At 39.3% G+C, this 22304-nt stretch overlaps 1 protein-coding gene across 8 annotated transcripts in view; it reads left to right on the top strand.

The window, feature by feature from the left end:
• Positions 1-22304, top strand: part of rdx (BTB/POZ and MATH domain-containing protein rdx) — a 236549-nt gene that overhangs the window by 202384 nt on the left and 11861 nt on the right. For all 8 annotated transcript variants that reach the window (XM_090381571.1, XM_090381572.1, XM_090381570.1 and 5 more), the window contains exon 9: positions 11066-11208. In XM_090381571.1, coding sequence (XP_090237697.1) covers positions 11066-11208 — 143 coding nt within the window. The remainder of the gene's footprint in view (positions 1-11065; positions 11209-22304) is intronic.

Raw genomic sequence — 22304 nt, 5'->3', positions numbered from 1 at the left:
CCCGTATAGGACATAGTCATTTGACTCATTCTTTTTTGCTGAGGGCTGATGACCCTCCTATGTGTGAGTCCTGTGGCACAATTTTATCAATTAGACACATTTTAATTGAATGTCCAGATTTTAGCAATATCCGTTTTACCGCTTTTAACCATCTGCTGAGCCATATACACTCAGTCAAATTTTATCTGACAATGACAATGTGTCTGCTGTTTTTAGCTTTTTAAATCAATAAATATTTTTACTCGTATATAAAATTTTTACATTTTTCTTTTATATATTTGTTATACCTTTTGACATAGTGACCTAACTAATTATGTCACTGAAAGTTTAAAATTTTTTATAAATGACCTGGTCTTGGCGCATTATAGCCTTAGTAGCTAATGCGCCAATAAAACCAAAAACAAACCAAACCGTCCTGACCACAAGGAGGTAGGTCATCCTATTCAGGAAACCATCGTCTGAGCACCCACAGGACAAAATAATATAAATTCTTTGACTTTAAATAATACATACAGTGACCTTCAACACACATTAATGGTACGGAAGCTCCACCATCATTATAACACTGTACCATTATTGTAATTACTTGTGCATATGTCCGTTCTGATATTCCCTGTCAGAGACTTGGCAATTTGGAATCTCCTCTCTTTGATCTTCTCTGGCTTAAAATCTCTCTACCTCATTGTGTCAAATTCATCTGTTGTCTCTACCGTTCTCGCAACTCCACTAATCACTTGGAGCTCTTTGACTTCCTCTCTTTGCAACTTGACTTTCTCCAGTCCATCTTTCCTAACAGTGAGGTAATTTTCCTTGGTGATTTTAATGTTCACAACTCCAGCTGGCTTCCGTTTTCTAGCCCCTCGACGTGGGCACCTGTACGTGGTGAGGGGACCTCCCAGTGACGCTGCTGGACTTCCAGACTAGCATCACTGGGATCCAACGCCCACAGCCTAGGTTCCGGGCTTACACCAATGGAATCCGGCGTGTTTGCCGTGCGCTGCGACCCGTGGAAATTCGGAAAGGGGGATCCTGGTGGTTGAGGGGCCCAGCTTCAATACACCACTTTGGCCCCTGCTTCGACAAGACGGGTGGTCCTGGAAGGCCCGGCTAGGATCAATCGGCTAGTAGGTTCGCCTGCAAGGGTCAACCGTGTCAATGCCACGCCCCTACCCTCATGGTCCGAGGGACAGGATTCAGGCTGGCGGCGGTGCGGGTATAGTGTCTGGGTAGCCCTGGCGTCCCACTCCCGAGCGCATTTATTGCATGCCGGGTAGTGGGCGTCCCTTTGGGCTCCGTGGTGGGTGGGGAGCCCGGGCACTGAACACTTTAATAAACTCCATGAATCCTGATAAACGTATTCCTTCAGGGGCCCCAACCCGGTCCCTATCTGAAAATAATGACGGAGAGGCAGATAGCATTATTGCTACAAAGAGGCAGAGAACCGAAGTACCATCAGGGCCAGTCCCAAGGTTCCTAATTATGCATTCTACCAATGAGACACCAATTGGTAAAATGTCGCCCTTTTTCATACAGAAAGGGTTAGACGGGTTAGCAGGTTCACCCAAATCAGTTAAGAGGCTTCGTTCTGGAGACCTTTTAATTGAAACTAAAAATGACCGGCAATCTGAACATCTACTCCGAACAACATCAATCGGAGGAATCCCTGTAACGGTGACACCACACAGAACACTCAATTCATCGAGAGGTGTCATTTCGGAGTGGGACCTTCTCGACGTAACCGAGGAGGAAATCTGCTCTGAATTAAAACCACAGGGAGTCATTGCCGTCAAGAGAATTACTGCGCGAAGGGATGGAAAAATTGTTAAAACCAGGAGCGTTATCCTGACTTTTAACACTCCTAAACCTCCTGAGGAGATTAAAGCTGGATACATCAACTGTTCAGTGCATCCATACGTTCCGAACCCTTTACGGTGTTTCAAATGCCAGAAGTATGGACATTCTCAAATGGCCTGCCGTGGAGTCCTTGCATGCGCTCGATGCGGTGCAAAGGACCACGAAACAACAGCATGTTCAGCCGCAAAACCCACCTGTATTAACTGTGAAGGCGAACACCCGGCCTATTCACGAGCATGCCAGAGGTGGAAAGAAGAAAAAGAAATTCAACGGCTGAAGGCAGAGCTAAATATATCATACCAGGAGGCAAGGAAATCGGTCAAACCCCTGAATATCAACAGACCTACCTACGCCCAGAAGGTAGCAGGGAGATGTTCCGTCGGAACTCAGATGGACATGACCATTCCTCCAAAGGAGTCTTTCACTCCCATCGCGCGGTATTTATTAAGTTCACAAAAACCTGCACAAAAGGACCAGTCAGCTGCCACTCCTATATCGGTACCTCCTAATGCTCCACAAATTACAAAAGTAGATACGAAAGAAAAGAATAAGAAAGGGGAAGTCCCCCCTAGTTCCCAAGAAAAGATGGATGTAGAGCAGAAGGAGGTACCCGATGATTCAGTCTTGGTACTCTTTGCGGAGGAGGAAATGGATACGGGACAGCGTCCATTCTTCCCCAAAAAAGATAAATCCAAGACTGATAAAACTAAGCCCTCAGCACCTCGGAAGCCGCCTGATGGACCCACCAAGCCAAAATAATGGCTAAATTCCTACAATGGAATTGTCGTGGATTCCGGCGAAATATAGATGACATCAAGGCTATCCTGCAAAAGCACGAGCCAGTTTGCTTTTGCTTGCAGGAGACATATCTAAAGGCAAATGATGATCCCACCATGCATAACATCACAGTTTTTCGAAAGGATAGAATTGCGGACGGCTCTGTACATGGGGGAGTGGCTATCCTTGTGGGTAACCAGACCCCAGTGCAGCCCTTACTAATTACAACTAGAATAGAGGCTGTTGCAATTCGCCTTACGGTGGGATTTTTATTAACTGTGTGCTCTATCTATTTGCCACCTGGGACTGACATCTCCCAGGCAGACCTTGATGATCTTCTAACGCAGCTGCCTCCCCCTTTCTTACTTCTCGGGGATTTTAATGGACATAACACCCTGTGGGGTAGTGCTAACGTCAACGGAAGGGGACGAGTCATTGAGCGTATGCTCAATGACAATGACCTTTCCCTTCTAAATACTGGAAAAAACACCTTCTTCCACATGCCTACCCGTACTTTTTCTGCCATTGATCTTTCTATCTGCTCCCCTTCTCTACTCCCTTCACTCACCTGGGAAGTGGAGGAGAATCCATACGGAAGCGATCACTTCCCTGTGATAACCTTGTTACACAGTGGGAGACCATGTCTTCCTTTTAGGTTACCACGGTGGAAGATTGATCAAGCTGACTGGACTGCCTTCCAACAACAGGCAAATTTCGATCTTAGCACAGTCAGCCAAGAGCTGATCAATGACGCAGTACAGTACATCACAGAAATCATCGTCCAAGCAGCTGCTAAAGCTGTCCCAAAAACATCAGCCCGGTTTCCACCATTTCCCAAACCTTGGTGGAATTCACAATGCACAGCAGCAAAAAAGGCTCAAAACAAAGGGTGGGGGATATTTCGCCGATATCCCACCACGAACAACCTTATAGCCTTCAAACGTGCACGAGCCAAAGCACGCTACATCCGTCGTCAGAGTCAAAAGGAATCGTGGATCCGTTTTACATCATCTATTAACCAGTCTACCAACTCTAAGGTAGTCTGGGATAAAATCCGGAAAATGAAGGGAAAATATACATCCCACCCTTCTTCAATCCTAGATTATAATGGATGCGCTATTGCAGATCCAACTGCAATAGCCAATGCTCTTGGGGAAACATTCTTTAAGATCTCTGCAACATCTTCGTATTCCCCAGAGTTCCTGGTCTTTAAACACAAACTGGAAAGGCAAGCACTTAATTTTAAGACCAAGGGCCTCTATCCCTACAACGGGGCATTCACTATAGAGGAACTGAAAAGAGCGCTCACTCTTTCCAAAGCAAGTGCCGTTGGACCAGATGGCATCCATTATGAAATGATTAAAAATCTTCCACCAACATCTATGGATTGTCTGCTCCTTCTGTATAACAGAATCTTTACTGAAGGGCAGTTTCCGGACTCCTGGCGAAAGGCAATCGTTCTTGCCTTTCCTAGGCCAGGAAAGGATCCAAAAGTTACCACCAATTATCATCCTATTGCTCTGACTAGCTGTTTGTGCAAAATCCTGGAGAGAATGGTCAATTCTCGTTTAATATGGTATTTAGAATCAAATGACCTTCTCTCCAACATCCAGTGCGGCTTCCGACGGAACCGGTCCACTTTGGACCATCTTATTAGAATGGAAGCATCCATCCCGGATGCTTTCCTAAAACGGGAACACTTGGTGTCGGTGTTCTTTGACATGGAAAAAGCGTATGACACAACTTGGAGATTTGGCATTTTAAAAGACATACATAGCCTAGGCCTAAGAGGGCATCTGCCTTTTTTTATTCAAAACTTTTTAGCCAATCGATCGTTCCAAGTTCGTGTGGGATCCTCACTCTCTCGCTCCTTTAGCCAAGAGGAGGGAGTACCACAAGGATCAGTATTAAGTGTCACGCTTTTTGCCATAAAAATAAATTCCATCACAGAACAACTTCCTCCGACTGTAAACAGTGCCCTCTATGTTGATGACTTTAGCATTTTTTGCCAGTCGTGCAACATGAGGGTAATTGAAAGACAACTGCAGAAAGCCATTGATAGTCTGAATTCCTGGGCACTTGTAAATGGCTTCAGGTTCTCGCCGGAGAAGACCGTTTGCATACACTTTTGTCGCAAGCGTAATCTTCATCCTGAACCCGAATTAAGGCTCGGACAAAATGCTATTCCAGTAGCAGCAAACACAAAATTCTTGGGACTCATATTCGATAAAAAACTAACTTTTTTGGATCACATTCGTCAACTCCGCACCAAGTGCACACGTGGACTTAATATTCTCCGCTCGCTCTCCTCTACATCTTGGGGAGCAGACCGATGTACCATTCTTCGGCTTTACCGTGCACTGGTGCGATCCAAACTAGATTATGGGTCCCAGGTATATTCCTCAGTCCGAGACAGTGTCCTGCGGTGGCTGGACCCCGTCCATCATCAGGCTATACGCATCGCTACTGGAGCATTTCGAACATCTCCTGTCCAGAGCTTATACGTCGAAGCAAACGAACCACCGTTATCACTTCGACGTAAGCAGTTGTCTCTAAAATACGCCTTAAAACTGAAATCCCTGCCAGACCATCCTACGTGGCCATTCGTTTTTGAGCCACGATGGGAAAATTTATACAATACTCGAAAGACTGCCAATCGTCCTTTTGGTATTCGTATCCAAGAGCTACTCAAAGAACTTGATATCAAGGTAGACAAGGTTGCCCGAACATCAAAGCAACCCTTTCCACCCTGGCATGCTCGTGTCCCGGCATGCGACTTGTCGCTTAGAAACTGGGGAAAGTCGGACACTCCATCATGTGTCTACCTGCAGCTTCATTCAGCACACCGAACTGAATATTCTGACTTCGCGCCAGTCTACACAGACGGTTCGAAGTCGGAATCATATGTGGGATCTGCTGCTGTCTTTACAGACAGCACTATATCAGAGCAGATTCCCTCTGAATGCGGCATATTTACTGCAGAGCTGCACGCTGTAGAGTTAGCCTTGGATCATATTAGTAAATACCAATACCAACGGTTCATTTTATATTCTGACTCTCTTAGCATGTTACAGGCTCTAATATCTGTGAGATATAATCCTCATCCAGTTCTGTCTAGCATTCAGCAGAAGATTCACGTTCTCCATGAACGCGAATATGACATCCGCTTCTGCTGGATTCCCAGTCATATTGGGATTAGGGGAAATGATTTGGCTGACGCCGCAGCCAAATCAGCAATTCCCCATAATAACCGCTGCCTGTTAGTCCCCTATACAGACTACAGGCAAATAGTACATCAAAAGTTACATTCCCAATGGCAGGACTCGTGGAATAGACAGACTGCGAATAAATTATATCAAATAAAGCCTGTAATTGAACCGTGGCAGTCTAGTCTGCGCAGGAATCGTAAGGAGGAAGTTGTTCTTGCCCGGACCCGCATAGGACATTGTCATTTGACACATTCTTTTTTGCTGAGGGCGGATGACCCTCCTATGTGTGAGACTTGTGGCACAGTTTTATCAATCAGACACATTTTAGTCGAATGTTCAGATTTTAGCAATATCCGTCCTACCACTTTTAACCATCTGACTGAGCCTTATACACTCAGTCAGATTTTATCTGACAATGACAACGTGTCTGCTGTTTTTATCTTTTTAAAATTAATAAATATTTTTACTCATATATAAAATTTTTACATTTTTCTTTTATATATTTGTTATACATTTTGACATAGTGACCTAACTAATTAGGTCACTGAAAGTTTAAAAATTTTCGTTTATAAATGACCTGGTCTTGGCGCATTATAGCCTTAGTAGCTGATGCGCCAATAAAACCAAAAAACCCAAACCCAATCCGTTTTCTAGTCACACTGACCCAGCTGGTTGAGATGCTGATTCTTTTGCTAATTCTTCAGTGTCATTTTCTGCCTACACCAAAGCTCGCAACAATTGTAAAGCAGTTATTAATCAGTCCAAACTAGAGTTTGAACAGGCTAAGAGTCGAAAACTTGCTTCTTGCCCTAATGGTAGCCAAGCATTCTGGTCTCTTGCCAAAGCTATTGGCCGCAACTTTTGCCCATTTCTGCTCCCACCTCTGTCCAAACCAGATGGTTCTATTGTCACTTCAGCCAAGGATAAAGCTGACCTGCTAGTATCCCATTTTTCTTCCAGCTCGTGTATTGATGATCTTTATAAAACACCTCCCACCATTCCTAACATGCTCCATTCAATGCCTCCTGTGGTCTGCAGTCAAAAGAATATCAGAAGGATTTTGATGAATCTTGGTGCTAAGAAAGCTCCAGGTCCTGATGGTATTTCTCCACTTGTTCTCAAAACCTGTGCTCCTGGACTTACTCCTATTCTTTGCAGCCTTTTTTCACTCTCTTATTCCAAAGGTGTTTTGCCTTCTGCTTGGAAATTTGCTCATATCCAGCCAGTCCCTAAAAAGGGTGACAAATCCCTCCCATCCAATTATCGTCCCATTGCAATTACCTCTACTCTTTCTAAAGTAATGGAGAAATCAATTAACTGCCAACTCTTAAACTGCCTAGAAACCTTCCGTCTGATCAATGATCGCCAGTATGGATTCCGTCAGTGTCAATCCACTGGTGATATTCTGGCTTATGTTACCCATTTATGGACTAATTCAATGGAAAGGTTCGGTGAAACACAAATAGTTGCTCTTGACATCTCAAAGGCTTTTGATCGTGTTTGGCATAAAGATCTTCTAAACAAGCTTCTATCTTATGGTTTGCCAACTGTTTTCAGTAATTGGTTATCCAGTTTTCTCTCAGATCGCTCACTGAGGGTGATGGTAGATGGCTCTCTGTCTTCTAACTTCTCCACTAATGCCGGTGTCCCCCAAGGTTCAGTTCTTTCTCCCACTCTTTTCCTCTTGTATATTAATGACCTTCTTCCATTGACTGGAAATCCTATCCATAGTTTTGCTGATGATAGCACATTGCATTCCACTTTCCATTTTGAGAAACCTTGTCCTGCTCAATCAGCTTCAACGTCTCAAAAATCTGCTACCAATTCTTAAATGCCGATCTTCAGGTAATTCTCCAGTGGGGCAAAGACAACTTAGTTGATTTCAACCCTTCTAAAACTCAGTCTTGTCTTATATCTCACAAAAAGGATTCTTCTGCTCCTGTGCTTATCTTTAGTAACACTATGATTTTTAGGCAAAATGATATATCTGTTTTGGGGATTACCCTGACTTCTAATCTCTCTTGGCACAAGCACATTACAAATATTGCTTCCTCTGCATCTAAAAAACTTGGTTTCTCTTTCGCTCTCGCCGTTACTTTTCTTCCAAACAGCTGCTCACTCTGTATAAATCGCAAATCCGCCCTGCCATGGAATATTGTTCCCACATCTGGGGTGGTGCCCCCAAAACCTCTCTCAGGCTTCTAGATTCCATTCAGAAGAGGGCAGTTAGGTGAATTAATGATTCATCTCTAACAGAGTCTCTCCACTCGCTGTCGCATCGACGTACTGTTTCTGCTGCATGCCTTTTCTACAGCTACTTCCATAGGCACTGTTCTTCTAAATTGGCTTCAATAATTCCCGCTCTCTTTCAAAAGAGTCCGAACACGTGCAGCCACCAGCCAACATCCATTTACTGTCCAACTTCAAACCAACAGAACCCACTTTTCATCTTCCTCATTTATTCATTCAACTGCGGTTTTCTAGAACAACCTTCCTTCATACATATTTCCTGAATATTATAGTCTACAGAAGTTCAAATCCAATGTCAACAAATATCTTCTTTCGTCTTCTCATCCTCCAACCCAAGCACGGTACTAAGTACTATAGGTTCTAATACCTCTCGTGTTTGGGGGTCACAGAAAAAAAAAAAAAAAAAATTTAACAACATCTAAAAACCAAGCACCGGTCTACTCTCCATGAATCCTGACAAATTGTAACCATATGGATTTTTTTTTTTTATTGCAAGGCAATGAAACTATTAATGTTAGTAGTGGCATATGATGCAAGAAACAAGCTTATACAGCATCAACCAAAAAAAAAAAAAACTTTCCATTTCACCCATCCATTCACTCCAGATGTTTGTCTAGTTCTGCCTTGAATTTATTTAAGCTGTCAACTTCTATGACAGATGGAGGTTTGTTCCAGCAATCAACCACCCACTAGCTAAAGGCAAATTTCCACACATCTCTTCTACAACTGTCTTCCCTCAGCTTGAATTTATGTCCCCTAAGGCGATTAATCTGAGCAAGAGGAAGAATTCCATTAGCATTGAGCGTGCTCAAACCATTCAAGGCCTAATACACCTCAATCAGATCAATTTAATTATTGTAATTTTGCAAAACTTAAGCCTTTCTTCTTAAAGGGCAACCTTCTATTCCATTCACTAATCTTTTTGCCCTCCTCTGTACTCGTTTCAGCAGCTCTGCATCATTTCTACAATGAAGCCTCTAGACCTGTATAAAGTACTCAAGGTGTGGCCTGACAATTGCCTTACACAACGGGATAATCACTTCTTTATCCCTGCTAGAAAAATTCCTGTATATCATTGAAAAGACACCATGAGTTACCCTTGCAGACTGTCTGCACTGCTCAGAAAATGGCGATAGTTCTGGTTCTTTCAGACTAACGGTATTTGATGTGCTCTACTATAATGATAGTCATTTCAGGTCAACAGACAATATAGAATATAAATAGCACTTGGTGATTCAGGGTCTTTCCCTAGGCTTCCCCACTGATTATACTGCTGCTTCTACTATAACTATTACTAGAAGAGGGAAGCTAAGTGATTGACCTTGAGCTGCCAGTTAATCTCCTTGCAGAAAGTTACCATTTGTCTGGAAATCCTTACTAATGCCAGGTATCATAACATGTCTACAAAAGTTTTAATGTATGTTGTCCAGAGAAGAGAAGCATGCAACTGAATCTAAACTCTGCACATCACCATATAGTTGCCATGTGAAACCTTCCATTCAGTCCAATGTCTAACTGCTGTTTGGTTTTATTGTCCTGCAATAAAAAAAAAAATTGTATGGTAGCAATTCATTCATATGAAATGAGCCTAATATTCATTTGAAGATCATAAATCTTGAGCAAAATTATGACAAAACAGTCCATACGAGATTTTCCTAAAAATGTGTTGGTACTGAAAAGGTGTAGCAAAAGTAGCAACTTTTTTACCCATGTCATACTTTGGAAAATTATTGTACAGTGATTCCGAACTGTACTGCCCATTGATAGTGACTACATGGACACTGGTAAATTGGGTGAATCATGCAATTTGTTTACTAAAAGTACACTATCAACAATATCTCTACATTTAAAATGCAAACAAATAGCATTTTATCTAGATAAAATGCTTTTTTATAAATTAATTTCACTAGTTCAGTATTAGCTTAAGTATAAGTTAGTATAAGTATTAGTATAAGTTAATTGAGAATCAATTTAGAAAAATTTTACATTTTCTGTTACTGTATTTTTTAAGCTATTAATTAACAGTTGCACATTAATTGTTGGTTCAATTCTAATTGCTGAAACTTTCGGTATCTTCTTAAATATAGACACTTTTATTTGAGCACTTCTTGAAGTTAATTTTATTTGAGCAGTTTTGGAAGTGAAGCACCTGTTAGGATCCACATGACTATTTACCAATGTGTTACTTTTAGTTTCAGCATTAATATAAAAATGTTTCTTGCTCTTTGGCTGATGTGTCTGCTACAGTACTTTACTTTTTAGTTTTTTTTTATTTAATTATGTGTTTTTTCTCTCTATCTTATTGATGTAAATTGTTTTGTTTCAGTTATTATTTATCTGTTGATTCCATTCTTTGATAGGACATTAATACATGTGCATATATAAGTTTGATTTTTTGCACTCTTAGTATTTTTTGGTTTTAATTTCCATTTTCTTCAGTCACTTCCATTTTCCAATTTTTTTTTTTTTTTTTACTGGAAAATGGAAGTGAGCATTAGTTTCATGTCTATATTTTATGATTGTAAATTTTCTTTAAGCAAAACTGATAAGTTTTGTTTTGTTGAAAATAGCAGGTGAAAAAAGCATTAAATTTTCAAATTTTTTTTTATTAAAAAAAAAATCAAAAAAATAATATGTAATAAGTAATGCAATCCATTAGTAAAAAATCAAGCATTGATGTTTCAAGAAATATTCATAAAAACTTTTTACAGAAATACAGAGGGTGGCACCTGTCAGGTGCTACACAGCCATGCCTGTTGTGATCAGGGAGTGTGACCACTGCATGGTTAAAAAAAGGGGGGGGGGACTGGTTTCAGAATCATAGCTCGTGAATCTGAATGCAGTATTAATTTTAATAATTAATAAAAGTAACTTTTCTTTTACTATTTTTATTGAATGCAATAATTATTATTATTGTTGCTGCTTAACTTTTAATGCTGTACCATTTTTAACATTTTTGTGTACTTATTTTATAGTATGCACTGGAGAGGTTGAAAGTCATGTGTGAAGAGGCACTGTGTTCTAATCTTTCAGTAGATACTGCAGCTGATGTTTTAATATTGGCTGACATGCATAGTGCAGATCAGCTGAAGGCCCATGCCATTGATTTTATTAATACGTAAGAATATTTTCATTTGTAAAAATTAGTACCTTCAATTGATATATTCCATTTTTTAATTTTTTGATTATCAGTAATAAATGATTTCAGCTAGTCAAGTGTTATTATATGATGTGTGATGAAAACTATTGTAAAAGCTCATAATGCAGTTTTTTCTGTGTGTATTGGTGAGGGCAAAAAGAATTTTGTGGTGAAACTTTCATTAGGAATAAAGAAAATAGTATTCCTACATCTGCAAAATGATAGGTAATTCTTCTTATCCATATTTATACCCACTAGGATTCAAATTCCTTGAAAGACAAAGCTATCCTCAGAATCCAATTTAAAAATCAGATTACATTCCCAAATTCAGAGGTACCGTCTGAAATTCCATCAAGATCATTAAAAAATGTGTGATTTATCAATAATATGAATTTTGGCTGATGAGGAAGGCATCCCTTAATCCGCTGGTGGCAGTTAGATTTTTTTCTAGTATTGAATGGAATGTTATTTTGCTGGGTATTTCAATAGGAGTGAAAATTGTGTGGATTGCATAAGCCATGGTTGACTGTTCCAGTATCACCCAGAAACTAAAAGAAAATAATGATTGAATAAGCATAACTAGTCCATAGCTTGGGTATAAGCTTAACTTATGAATTTTAGTATTTTCTAGATCCAGTATAAATATTCCATTCAGAAGAGCTAGTTCTTGATGCATGCAAGCAGAATACAAGATGTGGCTATTAATAATGGGACTATATGCATAGCCACTACACATTAAGCTCCATCTGTGAAATAAAGGCACAGCAGTTGACCTCGAGCCTTTCCCTAATTATCTGCCATGTCATGTTCCAACACAGTCATTCACTTTGCAGTAAGACAAGTTTTCATTACCTTGCATTTTTCCAATTTGCTGGAAAAATGAAAGACAAAAGAATTGAACTACAAATCAATGTCAAATTTTTAACAAAACAACTGAAACTTATGAGTTACATCAAGTTTATGGAGAAGATACTGTGTCAAGAGCTTGTGTTTGAATGGATAAAAGATTTTTAATTTTTTTTGAGAGAGAATGTGGAAGACAATGATGTGGTCACAAAGGAACTGGATGGAAAAAAATAATTTTAATATCATATATTGCATTTTAGAAAAGCTGATACTGTTGCACATGGATGACTACTGTACAAGTTGGAGCAGACTTGGGGGTAATTGTGCAGTCAGATATGAAGTTTTCTGAGCAGTGCAGACTGGCTGCCAGAGCAGGTCATAAGGTATTGTCAATGATATACAGCTACGCCTCGCATAACGCGAGTTCGATTAATGCGATATTCAGTTAACACTATTTGAAAAATGATACCACTCTTCACTTTACACGATGCAAATTTCCAGTTAACGTGATTGTTTTTTTATGCGATAGTTGAAAAAGATTTGAATCGCGCCTTAAGCTTACCGCGAGTCGTACGATCAATAAACAAACATTTGCCTGCTGCCCGCCTCGGTGTGTTCCATCAACCATCGGAAGAAGACGTGTTTGTCTCCTGCTAATAAAGTCAATGCAGACTTGCATTTAAAAATTCAAATTTTTAAATGAGCCAGATGAAAATGTTACCGCGAAGGAGAAAACGGTAAAAGAATTAGATGAAATCTTTCATATCGCATAGAACCTCAAACAAAAGGTTTGATGTTCTCTGCGATATTTATTTTGCCAGGGCCCAGAGAAGATTGTTGTCGGCTATCGGAAATTGATTGATGAAAAGAGAAAGTCAACACTGTTCAAATATTTCTGCAACAGTAATTTCTTCATTGTGTATTTTATGTCAGAGGTTCCCAAAGTTTCTCGGTTCACGGCACCTTTAATGTCTCAGTAATTTTTTCAAGGCGCACCCAGACCAAAAGAAATACCTAACAGTTTCATTTAGTAGTTAGGTCCAAACAACTTAATAAGAAATGCTGAAACTGTGAACTACCTCGAGCTAGTAGTTCGTACGGTGTCCGACAGATGTCGAGTATCGCTGTGTTTCCCTCAAAAATTTAAAATATTCCGTGGCGCACAGTTTAAGACGCTGTTTTATGCAATAAACATTTAATTCCATAATTATTTTCATTATCCTTTACATTATACACAGTTAAAAAGTTATTTAAAAGGTATTTTTGAAATTCTTTATGGACATTCCAGAAGGTCAAGGACCGATTATAATTTTTCCTATTGATTATTATATTCGATTAACATGTTTCCATTTTGCGCGATGCACTCGCAGAACGAATTAATCACGTTAATCGAGGCCCACCTGTATATAAATTTTGCTAGTAGGGATAACTAGGTGAATATCCCCTTGTATAAGGCAATGGCCAGACCAAACCTTGAGTTCTGAATACTGGTCTGGAGGTCTCATTTTAGATGTAGAGCTGCTAGAACGAATACAGAGAAGGGCAACAAAATTAGTGAGTGAAACAAAGGGTTACTGTTACCAAGAAAGGCTTAACATCTGCAAATTGCAGCATCTGGAGACTAGGCACCTGCAAAGTAATCTGATTGAGGTGTATAAAGCCTTGAATGGTTTGAGCAAGCTCAATGCTGATGGGATTCTTCCTCTTGTTCAGATTCCACACCTGAGGGGGCCACATTTTTAAAATTGAGGAAAGTCAGTTGTAGAATAGAAGTGTGGAAATTTGCCCTTAGCCAGCAGGTGGTTGAATGCTGGAAAAAACTTCCATTTTTAAATAAATTCAAGGATGAACTAAGACTTTTGGAGTGAATGGGTGGGTGAAACAGGAAGGGCCTTTTTTTCTTTTTTTTCTTTTTGCTGATGCTGTATAAAATGCTGATGAAACTGATATTCGGATGACACTCAAGTCAGGTGGACTCACTTTCGGCGAAGTCCAGGTGGTCTGTGACAGCCAAACCTCTTCTTTTACCTTTACGATGGTGGGACTGTTAGTAATCCTGGATATAATTTCCATGCACAAGTACATGGTGGGTGACCACCCAGGTGTGAAAAAACTTAAGCAGGAGTCGAGGTGTGGCGCAGACACCACATGGAGGAATGCTGCCCCTCTATGTTACCAGGCAGTACTAGTGGTAGATGACTCATCAACCGGTGCAATAGCACCACTTTGCTTATTGGAGGCTTGAAGTGGTGGAACCCATGTTTAGTCTCTAGAGCTAAGTTCTGGTCAACCCTTCCCCATCTTTACCATCATGCAGTATGATTGATGACTTTTTGAGGTTATGATGAACATCGTGGCGAGATCCAGTATTCCTTACATTTTGAGGGTACAGCTCTAAAACGGTGTTCGCAGGACAACCGCTAGTTAGTACACCGGACCGAACCTGTTGGTAACTCTCTAGTAGTCTTCCGAATCAGCCAGTGTATAATCTTGTTATCTGTACTCTGCCAGATAGTGACTGGAGGGAGTCCGAGTAGTGTGTACGCGGGGGGCATTGTCGAGGCCACGTTATGTCAAGGATCTGGGTATATTCTTGCCATATCCAAAAATTTCATTACTTCATACAGAATGTCCCACTCACTTTTTCTTACTATTGAATACACCATGAATTGTCAAACTAATAGAGCAAGCTTATCTGCAAAAAGATCTAAACCTCCCAAACACCTAGATCATTTCATAAATATACGTGGTCTCAGTTCTAACCTCAACGATGCCCATTTCCACTACAGTCTGCCAAACCTCAAGTACTTTTTCTGGCAGAATCTCAGTTATCGGTTGATTCAACTACTGCTCATCTTAGTTGCCCAAATTATTCGCTGTATGATTCCTTTCGCCTCAAAGGTGGTACTTGTGCATATGTCTCTTCCGATATTCCCTGTCAGAGTCTTGATAATTTGGAATCTCCTCTTTTCGATCTTCTCTGGCTTTAAATCTCTCTCTACCTCATTGTGTCAAATTCATCTGTTGTCTCTATCGTTCTCCCAACTCCTCTAATCACTTGGAGCTCTGACTTCCTCTCTTTGCAATTTGACTTTCTCCAGTCCAACTTTTCTAACAGTGAGTTAATTTTCCTTGGTGATTTTAATGTTTACAACTTCAGCTGGCTTCCATTTTCTAGTCACACCGACCCAGCTGGTTGAGATGCTGAGGCTTTTGCAATTACTAATTATGACCTTTCACAGATTGTTCATTTACCTACAAGAATACCGGACAATCCTAATCATACAGCCAACACACTTGATCTTTTTCTCACAAACAACCCGTCTAAGTACACAGTCGAAATTAGAGGTCCTTTAGGCACTTCAGATCACAACTTGGTGATTGTCTCTTTTCCAGTGGACCCTTTATCTCATGGCTATCCCAACCTCGTGTTGTTTGGCATTACTAGAATGCAAAATGGGATGACCTGCAAGATTTCTTTTCCTTGGTCGGATTACTGTTTCAAAACTTCTGATGTCAACATTTGCTCAAATCGTGTCAGTAAAATTATTCTTGTAGGAATGGAATCTTTTATTCCACACTCCACTTTAAAATCTCGTCCTTTATCTAAACCTGGTTTTTGCAATAAATATGCTAAGGCTGTTCAAGAGAAGAACGTTGCATATCGTAATTGGCTTGTTTCTAATTCTTCAGTTTCATTTTATGCTTACACCAAAGCTCGGAACAATTGTAAATCAGTTATTAATCAGTCCAAACTAGAGTTTGAATAGGCTAAGAGTAGAAAACTTGCTTCTTGCCCTAATGGTAGCCAACGCTATTGGCCACAACTTTTGCCCATCTCTGCTCTCACCTCTGTCCAAACCAGATGGTTCTGTTGTCACTGCAGTGAAGGATAAAGCTGACCTGCTAGCATCCCATTTTTCTTCCAACTCATGTATTAGTGATCTTGGTAAAATACCTCCCATTATTCCCAACACACTCCATTCAATGCCTCCTGTGGTCTTCCATCAAAAGGATGTCAGAAGGATTTTGATGAATCTTGATGCTAAGAAAGCTCCAGGTCCTGATGGTATTTCTCCACTTGTTCTCAAAACCTGTGCTCCTGAACTTGCTCCTATTCTTTGCCACCTTTCTTCACTTTCTTATTCCAAAGGTGTTTTTCCTTCTGCTTGGAAATTTGCTCATATTCAGCCAGTTCCTAAAAAGGGTGACAAATCCCTCCCATCCAATTATCGTCCCATTGCAATTACTTCTATGCTTTCTAAAGTAATGGAGAAATCAATAAACCTCCAACTCTTAAACTACCTAGAAACCTTCTGTCTGATCAATGATTGCCAGTATGGATTCCGTCACTGTCGATCCACTGGTGATATTCTGGCTTATGTTACCCATTTATGGACTAATTCAGTGGAAAGGTTCGGTGAAACACAAGTAGTTGCCTTTGACATCTCAAAGGCTTTCAACCGTGTTTGGCATGATTGCTCACTGAGGGTGATGGTAGGTGGCTCTCTGTCTTCCAGTTTCTCCACTAATGCCGGTGTCCCCCAAGGTTCAGTTCTTTCCCCCATTCTTTTCCTCTTGCATATTAATGACCTTCCATTGACTGGAAATCCTATCCATAGCTTTGCCGATCATAGCACGTTGCATTCCACTTTCCATTTTGAGAAACCTTGCCCTGCTCAATCAGCTTCAACTTCTCAAAAATCTGCTACAAATTCCTTAAATGCAGATCTTCAGGTAATTCTCCAGTGGGGAAAAGACAACTTAGTTGATTTCAATTCTTCTAAAACTCAGTCTTGTCTTATATCTCACAAAAAGGATTCTTCTGCTTCTATGCTTATCTTTGGTGACAGTCCGATTTCTAGGCAAAATGATATATCTCTTTTGGGGATTACCCTGACTTTTAATCTCTCTTGGCACAAGCACATTACAAATATTGCTTCCTCTGCAGCTAAAAAACTTTGTTTTCTCTTTGGCTCTCGGCGTTACTTTTCTTCCAAACAGCTGTTCACTCTGTATAAATCACAAATCCGCCCAACCATGGATTATTGTTCCCACATCTGGGGTGGTGCCCCAAAAACCTCCCTCAGGCTTCTTGATTCCATTCAGAGTCTTTCCACTTGCTGTCTCATAGATGTACTGTTTCTGCTGCATGCCTTTTCTACAGATTCTTCTGAATTGGCTTTTGTAATTCCCGCTATCTCTCGTTCAAAACAGTTCGAACACGTGCAGCCAACATCCATTTTACCGTCCAACTTCAAACTCACAGAACCAACTTTTCATCTTCCTCGTTTATTCATTCAACTGCTGTTTTCTGGAACAACCAATTTTCGTGCATATTTCCTGAAAATTACAGTCTTCAGAAGTTTAAGTCCACTGTCAACAAATATCTTCTTTCGTCTTCTCAACCTCCAACCCACGCACAGTACTAAGTACTATATCTTCTAATACTTCTCGTTTGGGGGTTTACATAAAAAAAAAACTTGCTTTCTTGCATCGTATGCCTCTGCTAATACTAAAGTGTTTAAAAGGCTTACAGAAGATGACTTCCAGAAATGTTTCTGTGTGTGGAAGAAGCATATGCAATAGCCCAACACAACTATTTTGAAGGGGACAACTTGTAGGGGACAAAATATTTCATTATATTTGTTTTATTTCAGTAGTCTTGTTATTTAATAACTGCACCTGTATATCTTAGAATTTGACATATGCCTGCTTCACTGGCATATCTGAGATCAAAGATGTTTTATGTGCTGGGTGGTGGGACAGTTTATTTGTATGGTAGGATAAAGGATTTTTTGGGCATTGTTTGGAATCTTTTTTTGGGGGGGACACTACTAAATAAATCATGCATTGACATCAGTATTGAATAATCATACTCCTAATTTTACTGTCAAAACTGTTGTCAAACACAAGATTGGTCTCAAATCAGTGTTTTGAGACTTGATATTCCAAATTCATGAGATTTTAAGGCATATTATTAAACATTTATGAAGACAAACGCAAAGATTATATGACATAACATGAAGCCTGTATTTTAAGTGTTAAAATCAACTATCTTAATTTTGTGTGTATAATTGCACAATGGCACAAAATTTTAAGCAGAATAAATTTTGCTAGTCAAATTCTAATGCTACCCATTAGAAATTTTTTTTTTTTTTTTTTTTTTATTAACAGACATTGTTGATCATCATCATCAGCCATTTTCAGTCCACTGCAGGATGAAGGCCTCTCCAGCAACTTTCCAGTTCCTTCTGTTTTGAGTACTGGCCATCCATTTACTACCCAAAAACTCATCAATTTCATCTATCCATCTCCGCCTTTGTCTTCCAGGTTTTCTTCTAGCTCCTGTTGGGTACCATTCTGTTATTTTCTTAGTCCATCTGTCATCATGTCATCGAGCTATGTGTCCTGCCCAAGACCATTTTAGTTCTTTAGTTTTGATAAGAATGTCCTTTACTTGAGTTTGCTGCCTAATCCATGTGTTTCTCTTCTTATCTAACAGTCTGATTCCCAATATAATTCATTCCATTCTTCGCTGTGTAGTTCTCAGCTTCTCTTCCATTCTTTTGGTGAGTGCCCAAGTTTCACTTCCATAAGTCATGGTGGGGAGTATACATTGGTTCATTATTTTACGTTTCAGACAAACTGGGATATTGCTCTTCAGTATGTGACTATATTTCCTGAATGCTATTCATCCAAAATTTATTCTTCTCTTGACTTCCAGCCATTTATCATTATTACAGCTAATAACTTGTCCCAGATAAGTATATGACTCCACCTTTTCAATTACTGCTCCTTCAATCATTATTTCCCTTTCTGTGGCATACTTGTTCATCATTACTTTTGTTTTAGCCATATTCATCTTTAGTTCAAAATCCTTACTAACTGTGCATAACTGATTAAGATTTTCCTCTAATTCTTTGGGATCGTGGCTTATGACCACAATGTATCTGCAAATCGTAAATGGTTTAAGTACTCTCCGTTCACATTGACTCCTTTCTGCGACCAGTCTAATCTTCTGAAAGCTTCCTCAAGGGTAGCAGTAAACAGCTTTGGAGATATTGTCTCCTTGTCGAACTCCTTTCTCGATTTTAAATTTCTTACTGTCTTTGTCTAATCTAATAAAGGAGGTAGCACCCTCATATATTTTATTCAAAATCATAATATATGGGGTACCCATGCTTTGTCTTTCCAGTGCCCGAAACATTGCCTTATGCTGTATGGAGTCAAATGCCTTTTCATAATCCACAAATGCCAGGCATAATGTTTTATATTCATTTGCTTTCTCCATTAGCTGTGATATTACATGAAGGTGGTCCATAGTTGAGAATCCTGTCCTAAAGCCAGCTTGCTCTTTCAGTTGATTCTCATCAAGTATTCTTTCTAATCTGTTAGTAATGACCCTTGTGAACAACTTGTAGATGTGGGATAACAAGCTAATTGGTCTATAATTTCTGATTTATCTCCTTTCTTATGCAGCAAAACCATGATTGCATTATTCCACGTCTTAGGCGTCACACCTTTTCTAATGCACTTTGTGAAGAGCCTTGCCAGTTTTTGTGTTATGTCTCTTCCTCCCAATTTTAACAACTCTACAGTAACTTCATCTTCCCCTGGGGCTTTCTAATTCTTCATTTTCTTCAATGCATGTTCTACCTCATCAGGAAGAATATCGGGTATGTCGTATGTGTTGCTACTTTGCAATCCATCTTCCCCACTGCTGGCATCATTCCCTTGCTCCTTGTATAATTTTCTATAGTAGTCTTCTGCTATTTGAATTATGCCTTCTCTGCTGTTTATAAGTACACCATCGCTATTCTTCAGTTTCAGTATCATTTGTCTTTCTGTATTACTGCTCATGGCTGCTGATTTAAATGCTTTGTTTTCCCTTAATGCTTGTTCTATTTTTCTTGTGTTAAATCTTATGTCCTCTCTTGTCTCTTTCTAATGGCTTTGCATAACTCAGTATACTCAATTTTTTCCCTGTAAGTGTTTTTCTTGCTCTTCATTTGTTGTCTTCGGTTCATCATAAGTGTTTCTTGATTAATTTTTTCTTCTTTGGATTTCTTTTTCCCTATAAGTTTCTTGGGCTTTATCACTTTCAGAAAGTTGTAATATTCCTCATCGATATCTTGGTCCTGAGCAGTCTGCAGAAGCTCAAACTTGTTCTTAATTTCCAGTACATACTGCTTTTTCTCCTCCTCTGTTATCTCAAAGACCTTTGTATTATTTACTCAAGTCAGTTTTTTCCTTTCCTTTCCTGCGTCTATATCAAGTGTACATCTTACCATTCTGTGATCACTTCCAATATTTACCTTATTCAGGATGGTAACATCATTCACAATATATCTTCTGTTAGTGAGGATGAAGTCGATTTCATTAGTTGTTAATCCATTTGGACTCTTCCATGTCCACTTTCTGTTCACCCTTTTCTTGAAAAAAGTGTTCATTACTGACAGTCCTTGAGATTCTGCAAATTCCACAAGTCTTTCACCTCTTTTATTTCTTTCACCAATTCCAAAATTTCCTATAGTTCCCCTTTCTGCGCTGTTTTGCCTTTTTCCAACCTTAGCATTGAAGTCCCCCATAATAATAGTGTAGTGGGTTTGATATCTTTTCATAATCTTGGAATCTACTAGGCTTTTTTCCCCAACTAAGAAATATTGTACAAGGTTTAGGCCTAAATGGATGGTAGATGAACTAAGGAGACTCATAGTAGAGAAGAAAAATGCATGGGATACGTATAAATTATCACGTGACACAGACATAAGACTATGGTAAATATAAGCTAGTCTGTAATCAGGTCACAAAGGAGGTTAGGCAAGTGAAGGTAGATTATGAGAAATCTTTGGCAAAGGATGCAAAGAAAAACAGCAAAGACTTCTTTACTTACGTAAAGTCTAGAAGGGATAAATTAGATTGATCCACTTGATATTGGTGGTTTGATTGTTGATGATCTGACTGAGATAGCTGACAATCTGAATGAGTATTTTGCCTCTACATTCACACATGAGGAAGTCTTTTGTAGGAAGTAGAGGCCAGTAGCTTATCAAACTCCAGCCAGGAGCTAAATGATTTTGTAAAAACTGGAAAAGTGGAGGAGAAATTGTTGAAATCGACCTGGGGTGGATGGGATCTATCCAGTTATGTTAAAGGAGGCAGCAAAGGAAGTAAGCAGGCCCTTATACATGATTATGAGGTCATCCTTGGACTCAGGGACTGGAGACGTGCAAATGTGATACCAATTCACAAAAGGGGGATCAAAGGGTGACACGAGTAATTACAGACCTATTAGTTTAACTTCTGTTCCAGGGAAAATAATGGAGTCACTGGTTAAAGAAGCACTGGAGGAAGATCTAGACAATAGTGAGGTTATAGCTCAAACATGGCATGGGTGTGTTAAGGGGAAGTCTTGTCTGACAAATTTGATTGATTACTATGATGTAGTCACAAAGAGACTGGATGCAAAAAGTAATTTTGACATCATATACAGTCGAACTTGGCTATAATGAGCACCAAGGGACCAGAAAAATTTCCTTGTTATAATCATTACTCACTATATCAGTGAAGATGGGGGGAATCCCTAGTGGTGCCTTCAGACAACTAACACACTCTACTATATCAGTGATGAGTTAAATCTACGTTCTAGTTTTTTTTTTTTTTAATTCTCAATAACTTGATAAAAAGATAGATTCAAAATCTATCTTTTTATCAAGTTATTGATAAGTAAAATAAGTATATACCTACATATTATTTGTATTAATATGCTTGTATAAACTACAATACACTTTATATTAAACACTGTTTGTCTGTAATTTAAAATTTTAAAACCATACACTTCATACTAAACAATTTATTTCTCTGTAATTAAAAACAATACTAATTAATAATAAAACAATTTCAATTAGTCTTTATTTATGAACCTTAAAAATGATGATTTTTTGATATTTCTCGTTTCCCCTTAAAACACACAATGCATTAAAAGTCTCATTATTTGCCTCAGTTCCTTCAAAAAAATTTACTAATGTGTCCATTGCAGCTTGAGCTTGGGAGATTGTAGGCACTGATTTTTGGTTCACTCTCACTTGTAATATCATCATAACAATTATTGTCTTTGTTGAGCACAGCATCTACAATGTCACTCTCTTAAGCAAGACCACTAATTAACAAGTTGTCATCGCTTGTACAAATTCATCGAAGTTATCCGTATTAAAACCTACAACGTT

This window comes from Mastigoproctus giganteus, chromosome 9 (assembly GCF_048544385.1).
Source record: "Mastigoproctus giganteus isolate SK-2022 chromosome 9, ASM4854438v1, whole genome shotgun sequence".
Lineage (NCBI taxonomy): Eukaryota > Metazoa > Arthropoda > Arachnida > Uropygi > Thelyphonidae > Mastigoproctus > Mastigoproctus giganteus.
This window is presented reverse-complemented; position numbering and strand designations above follow the sequence as displayed.